Here is a 15,340-nt window from a genome sequence, read left to right on the forward strand (position 1 = left end):
ACCAATGACTCGGCATATATTGTTCTGAGGGAGGGAGGAGTGCTGCTGTGAGCCCCTTCCTACTTCTCCAAATGCTGTCTCAGCTGCTGCTAACACGTCCTGAAACCTGCCTGCAGTCAGAGCAAAGAGAACAGAGGAGAGCCTCCCCCTTTCCACATTGCAATTGTATCCCATAGCGGGATAAAATATTCTAATAGTATTTTTTTTTTTTACTGAAACTCTTACACTAAAATAATTCCCTGAACTTTATTCACACACACATCTTAAATCCACCATTCATATTCAATATGGAGACCCCGCGCAGCACCCAGTAGCCACCATTAGCTTCATACACTAGCAGCTTGTCAGGGAGACACGAGCCGGAGAAGTTAGTCTTTCAAAATAAAAGTACATTTTAACATCTCGTGATATTTAGCTTAATTTTAAACTTGGATTATGATTAGAATAAGTGCTTAAATATATAGTAGTTTTGCAATATTATATGCTTTACATCGTTTTAACATTTTTTATTCATTCTGAAAGTGTGGCGGCTTTTATTTTGGTGTGGCAGTGCATCGCAATCGTGTACATGTAGCGGGAAGCCTGTATATTGAGTAGGGCTGGGCAAGTTAATGCGTTAATTTTGCGTTAATTCATTAGACTATTAACAGCGATATTTACTTTAACGCGCGTTAACGCATGTTGCTCACATGCTTTTATTTTGTGAAGGTCTGTTGCTGCGGTGTAGGGGTTTGAATCAGAACAGTAGGTGGCGATAATGCGCCAATAACCTCGCTGTCAGCCAAACCTCAGATTCAAAGAGGAAGAAAGGTGCTGGCCGGAAAAAAACACAGCTGACATGCGGAAGGCGGTGTTTCCCGCAGGCGAGGCGGTGAGTTGGCGGCCGGAACAAGTTTTGTGCGGAGCGGAGCGGGGGGGTCTGCTTAGACGCCGTGGGTGAAGTCGCTTCTCGTTTCAAAGTATCCATGTATTTTTGCCTGTTTTTCCCTGCCATTCACTATATGCGCGCGAGAAAGCAACAACAAAAAACCGCGTGTCAACGTCAAATAAACGCAAGCATATCGAGTTAGCAAGCATTTCAGTTTAAAGTTCTTCCAGCATGGAATATGACAGAAACAAGTTAGTTGGAACCACTGCCAAGTTAAACTTTGGTATTGAACATAAAATGGTAATGCTGCTCCCTGCTGTTACCTCAGAAATTGCCTGTTTTTGGTAGATTTTTTCCCCATAAAGAGAATTCCCTGTCAGTGGCAATAAGCTTTAATTTATTATTGTTGCTATTTTTTGTTTTACATGTTTAAGTTGAGCTTTACACTAAATATGTGTTACTGATAAGTGCTACAAATGTTACAACACTTTTGTTCATATGGCAGCAGAACATTAAAATAAAAGTGCTCTTTACACTACTTTTGAATTCATTCTTGGAGTTTGTAAATACAATGCGATTAATCATGATTGATCAGGCAAATTATGCGATTAATCGCGATTAAATATTTTAATCGTTGCCCAGCCCTAATATTGAGAAATAAATGTTAAAATAAAAAATATTGATATTTAACATTTATTAACACAAACGCACACAAAAGTAAACAGGTACCGTTGAGTAGCGTTGGTATTGGTACCGTAACAATTTAAATGTGAAAGGTACCCCTGATCCCAATAAAAATAAAAGAAGTAAAAAACAGTGAAAATGCTCAAGTACAACTTACAATGAACTGATTTTAGAGCTAAAACTAGACTCTTATTAGCTCCTTGTTTCACCAGCTGTTGGAAACTGAATCTAAAACATCTGGTGCTGGTGAGAAACTAGTCAATGGTAATCCTTAAGAAATCAACTTCCAAAACAGAAATTTAGGCTTCCTGCGACTGTGAATGCTCTGCATTTCGTTATGTCAGACCTGAGGGGGAAAGGGGAGGCTGAAGTAAACCCTCCGCTGTTGCAACTCTACCTTCCTGGATAAAGGTATAACTGAGAAGCAGCTGGTGAACCGTTCTGGATGTGAGGACACATTGATGGAGAAGCTTTGATGTGGAACAACCTTTAGTCCAAATTTGCCTATTTAAAAAGAATAAAACTGATGACCTACAGTTCCCCGGCAACAACTACTGCACGTTCAAATATGGTCTAAAGTGTTGTGAAGACAGTAGACGACATGGATACGGTTCCTCAGAAGAAGCGGAAAAAGGACAGAAATATTTTGATCATCTAAATGAAAAACAAATTTCCCCATAAAAGACTGAAAGGCAGTTTTACAGTCCATTTAAAAAGCCGCAAGCTGGATATGGAGTGTTTGTTTAATCCATTCTGTTTACAGGTTTCAGAGGTGAAACCACTTCAGAAACAGACCTGAATAAACCAGAGAATGCAGAGGTAACGGGTGGAAATAGATGGAAGCCAGTCAAGGACCAACAGAAGGCAAAGACCTCAAGGAATGAATAAAAAAAAAAAAAAACATCAAAAAAAGAAAAAGGAAAAAAAGAAAGAGAGGACAGAGTTTATAGGAGGGAAGCAGCCGTGCTGCAATGAGAAGACTATTTAGTAAATAACAGTAAACAGACAGATCTATGCAGCTGTGCTGGGCTGAATGGTCCATGTAAGGTTTGTGTGTTCCTATTAAACCACAGGAGTCCTAAATAGTGACACAGCACCTGCGCTGCAACGAGAAGAGACGAGCGCAGGGGTATAAAACGAAACCAAAAAAAAGAGCAGAAACTTTCCAGAAAGCTTGATTACGACACAAGCTGGCAGAGTTTAAATAACAGTTTATAACTTAAGCTCTTGACTTCAAAAGAGGCAACATGCCTTTGCTGCAGGTTTGAACTAAAAAAGAAAAAAACAACAACCTTGAAATCTAGTTCCACGTGGTAAAAAATAAACTTTAATGCAGTTATTTGATTCACGGAGCGGTCGGGAGGACAACGTGAAGTCTGGGTTGATTCAAGAGGAGGCACGCTAACCTTTGGTAGCATCGGCGTAGCTCTCTTGCTCTTCTTCTCAGAAGGATCGTCCAGCATGTCCGGCTCAAACGTGTAGAGCTCAGCCAGCTCGTTCATCGTGAAGTGTCTCTCGATCTGCTGCTGATCCACAACTCGGTAAGACAGAGACTGCTTGGTTACCTGCCGCTCATAAATTTTCTCCTCCATTGTGCCCTGAAAGAAGAATAAAACAGGAGAAACAAGAATATAGGATGAGATTACATGCTAAAGGACTTTTCTTTTTTTTTTTTTTTTTTTTTTTTTACACCAAGAGAGACAGAATCGGGCCTTTCATACCTACTGTTAAAATATTATTTCCCATAATCCTGTTCCAGTACTTCAAAAACATCTCAAACAGCTTGTAATTTCCTCATAATTTGTCCTTAAAGCAGCACAGTCTAAGTTTTGTGAGGAATGTGGGTTAACTGTATCATTTCTCAATCTGCTGGTCCAAAGTGGTCTGCTATCAGATTCCAAAACACGGAGGGAGACTGTTTAATTCTGCGACAGTGCAGTGTTGCCTTCGGACATACCGCAAAGAACCGCTTGGATTGCAATTGTAAAAGTGTAAAGATTATTATTTATAACTAATGATTTAATCCAATATATTTAAGTAATATATTTGGTGATACTTCTAGTTTATTGCTGCAAGTTTAAGTTTAAGAGTTAAGAAGATGGTGAACTATAAATGAGTCAAGTGTTTCTATTAAAACCTTGTTTTGGGGGTGGACGTATTAAATAAAAATAAAAAAATAAAAAATAAAAAAAGTAGGTGGACAGACTATTCATCTATAAATCCAAAGTTATTCATACCAAACAAAGGCTTTGTAATGGCTTAGATAACATGCAAATTCAATCAAAACAGGTCCCCCCCTTAGTAATGGACGGTTGTTGAAGTCATTAAACCAGCAGATTGAACCGAAACCGGTCCACTCCTCTGTAACAGGGAGTCGTTAGGGTTGTTATTGTCTTGGTTTTACATGAATAAAGTTTTGCTCACCCGAATGAGGGTGAGAGTTAAGGTGATTTGTTTGGCAATGGTATAAAGCTTGTTACTCCACATTACTCCAGACTTTTTGAATTGAAAAAGCTTCCTGGAGAGGAAGCGAAACGTCTTCAACTACAAAAAACAAGTCCAGTTGTTTTGTTTTTTACTTTTTTTGGAATGATCATGACCTGGATGACTGAGAATCTTCACCAGCAAAGTTATTCCTACTTTTTTTTTTTTTTTTTTTTTTACTTTTTGTGCATTCATCAGAAGTCCTTTTGCCAATATTATTAGATATCCCATGTTTTCCTGAACGTGCAGCCTTAGTTAATGCATTTAAAAAATGCAATTTTCTGTATTTTTAGAGATTTTTTTTAACATGTTGTGCTCTAGTGGCTTTTTATTTTATTTCTTTTTTACAATTGCCAGACATGAGATGGGTTTAGAGCAAAAGGGAATGACGTGTTAATGACAACCGTGTCGAGAGCTGAGGCCTTCGTATATGGGTTGAGGTTTTTCTGCCGTGCCCATTTCTATCAGATTTATCTAAACAAATGGATACAAGCCATCTTTGGGAAGGCTGATTCTTTCCTAGATAGCATCTCTTGGATTAATGAGACTCTTTATGACCAAATAAGCGACTCAGTTGTGACAGTCAAACATTTAAAAAGACTTTTAGAACTCCTTCTTAGCCTTAAAGCTGCACGGCTAACATACACACGGAGGAAAAGACGGCATATGGGCATCTGGGTCATGTCTTGGCATTATGAGCAACTTGAAAGCCTTGAGAGCTCACCTGGGCGAGGAACCTGTAGACGTAGACAGGTTTGACCTGGCCGAAGCGATACACCCTGAAGATACTCTGGATGTCGAACGAGGGGTTCCAGGAAGCGTCAAAGATGATGACCCTGTTGGCGCCTACCAGGTTGATGCCGAGAGAACCAGCCCGCGTTGATATTAGAAACAGACGACCCCTGAGTGAGAGAGAGGCAGAAAGGACACTACAGTAACATGGCATTTTTTTTTTCATTTTAGTGTTTCTTCAAGACCCAGAAAGTACCACACACCTTGTGTTACTGGTGTCGTTAAAGTCCTCGGCCCACTTCTTCCTGGTGGGAGCGTTGGTGGAGCCGTCGAGGCGGTAATAGTCGATGTTCCTGTACCATTTTCCTTCACCTTGACAAAAACGAGTAGAAATTAAATTACCCTTTTGTAACCAAGCGCCATCTAAAAACTGCCATCAACTATGTCTTCTCCTTCTCAATATAAATAAATACAAGAAGCGCAGGGTTTCATCAGGGGGCAGAGAGGCGGCCATGTCGGCTAAATGCACTGTTTTGTCTCGAAGATGGCCTACTCCCTCCCACCAGCCCTAAAAACCAACATTTAAGCATGTTTTCAATTACGGCACTCTGATCTTTTCATTACGAACCCTTGAGCGAACATTTTTTTTTTTTTTTTTGCGGAATAAAAAGTCTAGCTCTAATCATTTTCAAAACGAAAGCAAAAACAGCTGTTGGAGTTTAATTAGAAACATGATCTTAAAACAACAGCGGCAACGTGCGTCTGTGGAGGTTCGAGGGCTTCGGGCATACGGACATGCAGCGGGATACGAGCTGCAGCGCTTTCAGCATCCTCGCTTTATTTTTAGATTTATAAAACACACAACCTTAAACTGTAAAGAGCAGAAATGGGGTTAGGTCTGTAGCCGCTCACTGTCAAGAAATATCTTTTACATTTCAGCAGTTTTTAAACCCAGGGACAGTTAGAAGGAGGCTGAATATTTGGATAATGCAAAATACTAGAAGTTACCTTTGTAAGGAGAAGGTTTTTCATCATCCTCAGCTCTGCAGGAGTATTCTAGAAAATCTTCAATCAAGTCAAGAGAGATGAGAGACTGACTGAACACCAACCTGAGGACAAACAAAACCACTTCATTGTAATTTCAAAAACATCTACAGATGCTGGGACTGACTAAAGCCACCCAATGCTTTCAGGTTAGCCCAGACATCCTTACACTTTATCCTCTACTTCCTCAGCCATGCGCAGGATCTCGAAGAGCAGCGTAATCTTTCCTGAGTGCTCCAGGACTTCGGCGTCTGCCTCGGTGACAAACTCCTTGTACCAGTCAGCGGAGCAGGGACTCCCCGGGGCGGAGTTGGCCCGGGCTGGTTGGAGCAGAAACACAGATCAGCGACGTCTTAACGCATCAGAAGCCTGGAGGGGTTCGGTCATCGCTAGTTTAGTTTAGTGAATGTTGCTGCAGGTAAAACCTTCCCTGTGTTCAACAACTGAAAGCTCAACTACCTGTGGAGGAAGTGCATTCCTAAAGGACAACTACCCGAAGGCCCGAAACCTGGGTGTAGTGATGGACTCAGACCTAAACCTTCAAAAGCATCTAAAGACAATTACAAGGTCGGCTTTCTATCACCTGAGGAACATTTCCAGGATTAAAGGACTAATGACTCAGCAGGATCTGGAAAAACTAATCCATGCGTTTATTTTTAGTCGAATAGATTACTGCATCTGTGTTTTCACAGGTCTGCCTAAAAAGTGGATCAGACAGCTGCAGCTGATCCAGAACGCTGCTGCACGCGTCCTCACCAAGACTAAGAAAGTAGAGCACATCACCCCAGTTCTAAAGTCCTTACACTGGCTCCCTTTATCTCAGAGAATAGACTTTAAAATACTTCAGTTAGTCTATAAATCCCTAAATGGCTTAGCACCTAAATACATCACAGACTTGTTATCAGTGTATCAATCCTCCAGACCACTCAGGTCTTCTGGCTCCAGCCTACTCTGCAGACCTAGAACCAGAACCAAACATGGAGAAGCAGCATTTAGTTCCTATGCTCCACTTATCTGGAACAAACTTCCAGAAAACTGTAAAAGTGCTGAAAGCCTGAGTTCCTTTAAATCAAGATTAAAAACACATTTGTTTGAAATTGCCTTTGAATGTTCAAGTTAAACAGTTTTACTGTTTTTAATGTTCTTTTTTTGTTTCTACATTCTATCCCTACTTGCTTTTATTCCTATATTTTAATCATGTAAAGCACTTTGCATCGTCTCTGTACTGAATTGTGCTATATAAATAAATTTGCCTTGCCTTACAAGGTTAAACCCTATATTTCTATATTTTCTGTACTTTTTAAAGTGTGCAGCCATTATTCCCTCTGTATTCAACCATCAATTTGCTTGTAAACAACATGCGTGCTTCCTTTTTTTTTTCTTTTTTTAGCAAATGTCACTTGAGCCACATGTGGAAACGTCTAAAAACAGGGATGTGGATGAGGTGCCTTAAACGACAGACTGTTTCCCCTTCCTGGCATTTCTGTCGCCAAATGCTCTCCATGAGGACAAAAATAACCGGCACAAACCTGGTGTATTTTAAACCTTTCAGGTACTATAATCAGACTTTACCAAATTCTTTACCGGCACTCCTAAAAAAGAAAAAAAAAGAAAAAAAGAAGCTTAAAGTTGATTTCTTTGATTTTTTTCCCTCTGCAGGAGTGTTCAAAGCGTAGCAACATAAATGCCCTTTCTGCACCTTTCCATATCGCCTCTCAAAGAAGCCTCGGCGAAAAGATGTCGCCGCGATATTGCCAGATCTCATGCCAACAGATCTCGTTACAATCCAGGTCTAATCTGACACCAGGGATGGACAGCGGGAACAAAAAGAAACCTACTTTCTTCGACGGGCTCGGGCTGGCTTCTGCCTTCTCCGTTTCTGCCGCGAGAGCTGCTGTTCCACTCCTTGATGACCTCCACCTCGTCGCTGTCCTCGTCATCCGAGTCGTTCTTCCCCTTCCCTCGCTTCTTTTTTCTATCAGAGGCAGAGCAGCGGCATAGACAAAAATTAAAATAATTATAATAATGAAACGGCAATGGGATAAAAAATCCCGTGGTAAAAAAAATAAGAACACCCCATCTACCTTCGCAGGATTTAAAGGGGGAAGTTGCAGCACTGCAAGAACGGATCTAAAAATAAGTAAAATGTTCTTAAAATTAGTGTTTTTCTCCTAGATTTGAGCAGGTAAATAAGGTTATCTGCCAATGGAAAGAGTATTTTGACCCCTATAATAAGATAATTAGATATACTGCACTTGAAATAAGATGATGGAGATGAGTTGTTCCTATTTTAAGTGCAAAAAATCTTATTCTATTGGCAGATCATCTTATTTACCTGCTCAAATCAAGAAAAAATACACTAATTTTAAAAACATGAGACTTATTTTAGTTCCATTTTTGCAGTGAGCCTGGTACGAAGGCGAAATGGAACTAAATTTTTGATATTTTTAGCAATGAAGATTAAAATAAGGATAAAAATAATAAAAAAAATAAATAAAAAAATCAGTTAAATCGCCACAAACTCAAAACATCAATATATATTTATTGATCCTCTTTCAAACCAAAAACAGGAAGAAAAAAAAAAAACACAAAACACTTGAAACAACCAAGCGTAATCCAACCTGCTGCAAGGTTTTAGGGTTCACAAACATCAGGTAAAAGCTTGTTATCAGGGTAAATCACTGTTCTTATCATGCTCATTTATTCTTCTCGATAATGACAGACTGCATGATGATCGTCCAACCTCCCGGCTGATTCACCCCGGGCGGGCTTCAGCTAGCACGTCAAAGTTTGTGACAGTAGGATTAGAAAAGTAAGGAAGAACGCTGCCTCCCTCTGAACAGAATCTGGCAACATGCCTCTGGTTGAGAAGACCACATCTAGATGAACCACAAGACCTCTGGAACAATAGCCTTTGGACGGATGAAACCAAATCAGAGGTTTTCCACATGAAAAAAAAAATTAAATATGACGCGACCTATTACACATCTGCGAAGCACGGTGGAGGAGTCGTGATCATATGGGCTTTAACTCTGGACTTTAGTACTGAGTCAAGCATGAACTGCTCAGTATTTCACGGTATTCTTGAGTCAAATCTGAGAACATCTGTCCAACGCCTGGCCAGAATTTGGCCACACAACACATCTTTAACCATGTTTCTGTCCAATTCTGACGCAAATTTTGAGCAAGCTTTTAAAATGCTGCAAAAAAGAAAATGCAAATCAGACGTGCTTCCACTAGTTTGTAGCGAATTAACCAGGCGACGCAAAGTGTTATGTCATCCTGTTGTAAACAGGAAGTAGAGGTTGCTAGCTAGAACGGCTCACAGACCATTAATGGAGTGGGCTTTTAATGAATGTGCTGCTTTTATTTTTCTCAGCAATGAGACAAATTAAAAAATGCTGGAGTCTCTTCGCCGGTCCACATGTACCTGTTTGTTGCTTCCAGCCATGTTTTCAAGCGTTATGGGAACATAAAGGAATATTGCCGGCAGCGGAAACAGCCGATCATTCACGTGAGGTAAACGTTCGCTACGTCAGAACTAATTCGACAAATTTGTTTCCATATCCTCTTTTGTTTTTCGAAATAGTCGAAAACTACCTCATGCGAGCGTAAACACCTCTTTTGGCGAAATTCAGCGAGTTAATTCAAATTTTGCTGTTTCCATAAACCTTTACTAGTGCAAGATTTCAAAATGTGCATTAAAAAATGTTGATGGAAATGCGACTAATGTAAAAGAAAAAAAAATAATTAAAAAAAACAGCAGCAAAACAGAAAAAGATGATTTGGACCAAAGTCTCTGTCTCAAGTGTACTGAAATGTCATGAGAAGTGTTGTGGAGAATCCCAAAATGACCTGAAATGGAAGAGAGAGCAACAAGCTCACCTGTAACCAAGTGAGAAACTGAAAAATAAAATAAAAAAATCTGACTTTACTTTTTTATCTTCTCGTCCTCCGACGTCATACTCATTGAGGATTCTTCCGTCTCCGAAGCGATAAACTCCTCCATGCTGTCTTCGTCAAAGAAACCCTGCACCAAAATAATAATAATAAAAATAATAGTTAAAAAATAAGACTTGTGTGAAGCTTTCTTGCCTGCTGATGAACATGACCGTCTTTCACATCGACTCTGCAGCAGCAGAGCGGTTTGATGGGTCAGGTGTGATCTGTACCCGCGTGCGTTGCTAGTTTTTATAATAAAATGTAATGTTTGTCTTTCCTACCCTGTTTTCTTTGCTGATGTAGTCCAGCTGAAGGCACCAGGGATGGGTCCAGATTCTGCTGAGCATCTGGAAGTCCTGGAAGAGTTTGGTCCCTGCTCGGCCCCGGCCTCCTTCCATCGCGTTCCCCACACCTGTACGCATGCAGGAAGATGGATGTGTGTTCGCCTGCCGTGCAGCACCCTCTCCATCTCTTCGCGAGCGCAGATGATTAAAGAAACCGTTTAGGTTTCAGCGTCTCACGCTGGCCGACCGAACGTAAACCCAGCCAACAACTATATTACATCTTTTTTTTTTTTTTAACCCCACTTAAAAACGATCAAAACAATAATTAATTTCCAGTTTGGATCTTTCAAAGTGTTTAATGTCACAGGAGGGCGGGCAGAGACCTCAGGAAGCACAACAAAGCAGCTGAAATGTGCCTGAAGAGCCCGCAGCCACAACATCAGCACTGTGGACATCTCACCCTAATGAGCCGGGGCGCATACCACCCCCGCCCCCAAACACATACCGAGCTCTCCTGTTTTTTGTTTTAGTGTAAAACCTCTGGCCCCTACTTAAGCTAGGTTTCTCTCTTTTTTTTTTTTTTTTTTTTTATGCCCCACAGCCTCACCTCCCCCTCTCTCCCAGAGCTCTTCATTAGAGCCAAACGTGGGAAACTGGGCTTAAAACCTGCCTGCGGCACAGTGCCAGCTGCCACTTCAACTCTAATACACACACACACACCCACACACACACGTCCTGGGCCACATTCTGACAGGGAAGTCCACTAAAATACTTAACAACGCATGACGAGAAAGAGAGAGTCCAGTGGGGCTTTGTGTTTGTCTGAAACCCCTCTCCCAGTTAGTGACATCAGGCGCAGAGAAGATTTATAAGAAACAGGACTCCCTGCAGGATGGAGCCGCTCCGGTTCAAAAAGGCTCTCACCTGTGAAGTGCTCCAGGTAATGTCTGTAGAGTTTACACTGGAGCGGGGTCATTCTGACCGACAGCACATACTCGTGTTTGGGAGGCAGGAACTTGGTGAGCGCCGAGTAGTCTTTTCTCTGGAGGAGGTAAAAAAAAAAAAAAGGTTATTTTAGGAGAGGCAAAAAGGTAGAAGCGTGGAGCAGATGGAGAGCTTCTTTTTTTCACCTGGACGCAGCCGGCCAGCATCTCGTAGAGGATGTGGGCCCTCTTCTTCATGATCCGGACGTCGTGCAGGGTGGAGTCGGCGCACTGGCCGTTCTGAATGGGGTTAATGAAGCGGTTTCTGAACTCTTTGACGGACCCGAGCAGGTTTTCCTTGATGAAGTTTACCATGCAGTGGTCTGTGAAGAGGAGACATAATAAATGCCACTGCAAGACATTTTATGAGACATCTGGAAATATATAATCAGAGGGGTCTACATCTCAACAGAGACCTAGTAGAGACGGGGCCGTCTGAGCAAGCACGTGGCGACAGTGGTCGGGAACAACTCCTTTATAACAACAATCTTCTAGCAACAACAGGTTCAGTTTCAACCACCATTTGCTGTGACTGATTTTAGCTTTTAGCCCTCGTGCAAAATCCTTTAAAAAAAAAATAAAAAAATCTAAACTTATCCAAAGAAACCAAAAGAGTCTCACATTCAATAAGGTTGTTCTGCAGAGGCGTTCCAGTCAGCACGATCCTCCTCCTCGTCCTGATGGAGTTCATTGCTTTTGAGACGGCAGACGCCTCGTTCTTCAGGATGTGGCCCTCGTCGCAGATCACCAAGTCTGGACCTAACGGGACGACAGAAATATGATTTAGCAGCTTCACGCCCAAACAACAAATCTGGATTTTCCAACAATCCAGGTGACAGTAAATCCCTCACAACGACGGCGAGTTGGGACATTGCTATTGTAGACCATTTATTAATGATAAATGTGTTTTTATTTTAACCATCTAAAGAGGGTTTTTGTTTCCCATTATTCTTATAAAAGCAAAAAATACTTTGGTTGATTTCACAAAAACATAAAATAATGTGATCTCAGTAAATGTAGGTTATTTGTTATAAGTGGCTGATATTTTTTGACATTAGCATCATGATCTGATCTTGTTGCTGATTAAACAATCTGTTTATTAAGTTTTAAAAAACCAAATGGGAAAAAAAAAGTAATTTGGGAGAAGTAAAATGTAATTTCTACAGATTAAGGGCCCTGGGTAGATTCCTGGAAGCGTTTATAATCGTCCCCTGTTGTCAGTAAACGCTACCTCAGCAGTTCTGATGTTGCATCCTTCTGTCGCTTTAAACTGTTGTTTTTTTATGTAAAGAAAGATATTTATGTTGACATGAAAGCATTTTAGTAGTTAGATCAATGTTAGTGTAACATTTCTTATAAAATTAATGTGCTCTCCATGCTTTACTGTTAAAAGCCATAATAGCTTATGGTGTCGAGTATTTTCAGGCACAAGTTGACATCTCTGCCTATACTTTCTAAGCAATTTAATTAAATTGCTTAGTTTATGTTGATATTTGTCCTCATTGAGAACCTGATTTAGATTTCTTCACATTTGGATCCCGACCATCAATCTTCCTCCTTATGTCACCAAATAAAAGGTTCCCATAGTAAACCCACCAGAGATATTTTTATTAACGGTTCACAGCAACCGTACCTGGATCCACAAGGGTTTTCTGAAACGTCTCTTTTAGCTTCTTGCTCTTGATGTTTCGGCCCTGCGTCAGATTTCTGTACATCTCGTAGCCCATGATCATGACGCCACCCGTCTCCTGCCACTGCTGGAGAGCGTATCCTCGCTCCTGCGGCCTCTTAACTGTGGCTAGCTCTACTACCTGGAGGGGAGAGAAATAAAAGAAATCCGCTAACATAAACTTTTTGCCAGGGTGACGTCAGCCGGAGCGGAAATACCAACAGGACCGTTTCCTACCTCCAAGCTCTCCTCATCCTTCAGTCCAACCTGCCATTTCTCAAACTCGTTGAGCCAGTTGAGAACCGTGTTGAGGGGACAAACCACCAGAGCGGTGCTGAAGTCCAGCTTCTCACAAAGCAGCAGCGTGTGGAGGAATGTCACCACCTAGAGGCCGGGATGGAAACTGTTAGAAAGAGCCTTTGGAGTCAACATCGCAGTCATCACAGTATTTTGTCACATCTGTTGGAAATATGTGGCAGTCTTATAAGAAAAGTGTAAGTCTAGAAATTATTTAGAGATGTTTCTGTGCAGCAGACGAGAGAAGATGAACTGATAAATCAGAAATAAAGCTGTTTATTTTGGATAAATATGCTGCTGACATAAGCTGCTCCCCTTAAAGTCCACCCAATCACTGTTCGGTTTGGACGCTCATATAAGTTGTTATTGGGAAAACTGATGATCCACTGCAGTATTTTTGTCATTTATGGTCTCATTAAAAAGCCTTTCTGAACGCAGCATGCCAGACACGAACCGTCGCTTTGACAGACCGGTCAAGGCCGTTTTCCCCCACGCCGGCTCCTCAGAGAACATCTCAGCACAAACCGGTTCTAGCAATGCTATTATATGGGTGCAATCTCTCCATTTGTCTCACTAGCAGAGCTGTACACACATACTGGTTGCAATATGGGTGGAACAACAACATTTAAACTAGGGCTGAACAATTAATCGCATTTTCAATATAATCGAGATTTAAAATAATGCAATTTCCAAATCGCAGAGGTCAGCAATTTTTGGCTATGTAACAATTAGTGAATCAGACACGTCCATTAGGTGTTGGTAAAATGTTTAAAGTGGGTTTGCCTCCACATGGAAGGGAAGACAGTTGCAGCAGTGAGATAATCAAATTTTGTTACTTGTTTTAGAGTTTATATAATCATACATAGCATTAAGTACAGGTCAATCAGTTTAATACATAGACTTCCTTGTTGGTTGGACTTTATGTTCAACAAGGATTGATGTCCAATTAAATTAAAAGCTGTTGAATAATATTCTGATCAATAGAAACATTAAAAGTTCATATTTAAAATAGTCCTTGTTTACAAACGTCTTTATTTAGACGCCATTTTTGTTGCTTGTGGTTAATGTGGAGAAAAGTCAAAACTGCAATTTTGATTGAAATATATTGTAGGCAGAACGCAATCATTACTGCTCTGGGTTTAGATGCTGCGGGTCTTTTAGAAACTAATCCACATGGTGAGGAAACAAATTGATTTGTTGTTTGTATACATTTTGAAACACATGATAAATTAAACTGGGAAAAAAAAAATCTTATTAAATGACAATATTAAGAAAAAAAATAAATAAATCGCAATTAGATGATTTTACAGCCCTAATTTAAACTCTTTTTCCAAATAAAGACACAAACGTGCCATTTTAGGAAAGAGTTTTGTCTGTATAAAGAGATCGATCAGTTTTTGGGGGTCGGGAAACATCCCGGTACACAATAAACATTTAGACATTATCCATAATGCTGGCTTCTACCATCTGTGCAGCATTAATATAATGAAAACATCCCGACTACATCACAAAGCGGTACCAAGAGCGGCGTCTTACTTGTAGTGTTTTCCCTAGACCCATGCAATGAGCCAGGATGCAGCCCGAGCCCGCAGACTTCTGAACCTTCTTCACCGACTCGCAGCAGCAGTCCCACATGAACTGAACACCTGCAAACCAAACACGAGACGCTCTCAGCGGGAATCCTTTCAGCTCGGTCCGAAGCGCTCCTTATTTCGCCGCGGCTGCCGCCACTCACCGTCGACCTGGTGAGGCTTGAGCTTGGTGACGAGGTTCCTGTGGACCTGGACCAGCGGCTCCTTGGTCTCTTCGTCCTCGTCCAGGACCAGCTTGGTGGTGATGGGGCAGGCCACCTGGGAGGCTTCGTTTAGAACAACAACCTGCAGACGGATGAGAGCGGGGCAGAACGTATTTCATGCATCTTAAAGGTCATTTTTAACGGCCAACTATTAGAGCCCTCAGGCATTAGGTACTGTGTCCCATCAGACTCAATCAGCTGATCAGGCGTATTGATACGGCTAGCAGCCTAAGTTGATGGTCCTAAAACTGATCACAACTATCGTAGGCCAAATGGTTAATATCTCCATCGCACAGATGAGAACATTTGCATTTTGCTTTGTTTTAGATCATAGCAATCAGCTAAAATTGATATTTCTGATATTGAGCGAAGCTGAACTTGAGTTAAAACGGCGTTTATATGCAAGCTTTGAGCTGATGCACTGCAGCCACCTTGTGGTAGCAGTGATGCCTTACAACCCGTGCATTGATACTCTCCAGATTTCACGGTGGAGTTAAGATCTGAATGATGATTGGAGACGATTCTGCAGTCGGTCTGGATTCTGAACAGCGTTGTTTC

At 41.1% G+C, this 15,340-nt stretch overlaps 1 protein-coding gene across 2 annotated transcripts in view; it reads right to left on the minus strand.

Annotated features, from left to right (window-relative positions):
• The window catches only part of atrx (ATRX chromatin remodeler), a 48,029-nt gene that overhangs the window by 18,456 nt on the left and 14,233 nt on the right, over positions 1-15,340 (minus strand). For both annotated transcript variants that reach the window (XM_036127692.1, XM_036127693.1), the window contains exons 15-29: positions 14,723-14,864; positions 14,524-14,633; positions 12,928-13,074; positions 12,655-12,832; positions 11,643-11,780; positions 11,169-11,344; positions 10,963-11,080; positions 10,036-10,166; positions 9,748-9,842; positions 7,651-7,787; positions 5,982-6,132; positions 5,777-5,877; positions 5,032-5,140; positions 4,761-4,938; positions 2,959-3,150 (exon numbers count right to left, since the gene is read on the minus strand). In XM_036127692.1, the coding sequence (XP_035983585.1) occupies positions 2,959-3,150; positions 4,761-4,938; positions 5,032-5,140; positions 5,777-5,877; positions 5,982-6,132; positions 7,651-7,787; positions 9,748-9,842; positions 10,036-10,166; positions 10,963-11,080; positions 11,169-11,344; positions 11,643-11,780; positions 12,655-12,832; positions 12,928-13,074; positions 14,524-14,633; positions 14,723-14,864 (2,103 nt within the window). The remainder of the gene's footprint in view (positions 1-2,958; positions 3,151-4,760; positions 4,939-5,031; positions 5,141-5,776; positions 5,878-5,981; positions 6,133-7,650; positions 7,788-9,747; positions 9,843-10,035; positions 10,167-10,962; positions 11,081-11,168; positions 11,345-11,642; positions 11,781-12,654; positions 12,833-12,927; positions 13,075-14,523; positions 14,634-14,722; positions 14,865-15,340) is intronic.

This window comes from Fundulus heteroclitus, chromosome 23 (assembly GCF_011125445.2).
Source record: "Fundulus heteroclitus isolate FHET01 chromosome 23, MU-UCD_Fhet_4.1, whole genome shotgun sequence".
In the NCBI taxonomy this organism is placed as follows: Eukaryota; Metazoa; Chordata; class Actinopteri; order Cyprinodontiformes; family Fundulidae; genus Fundulus; species Fundulus heteroclitus.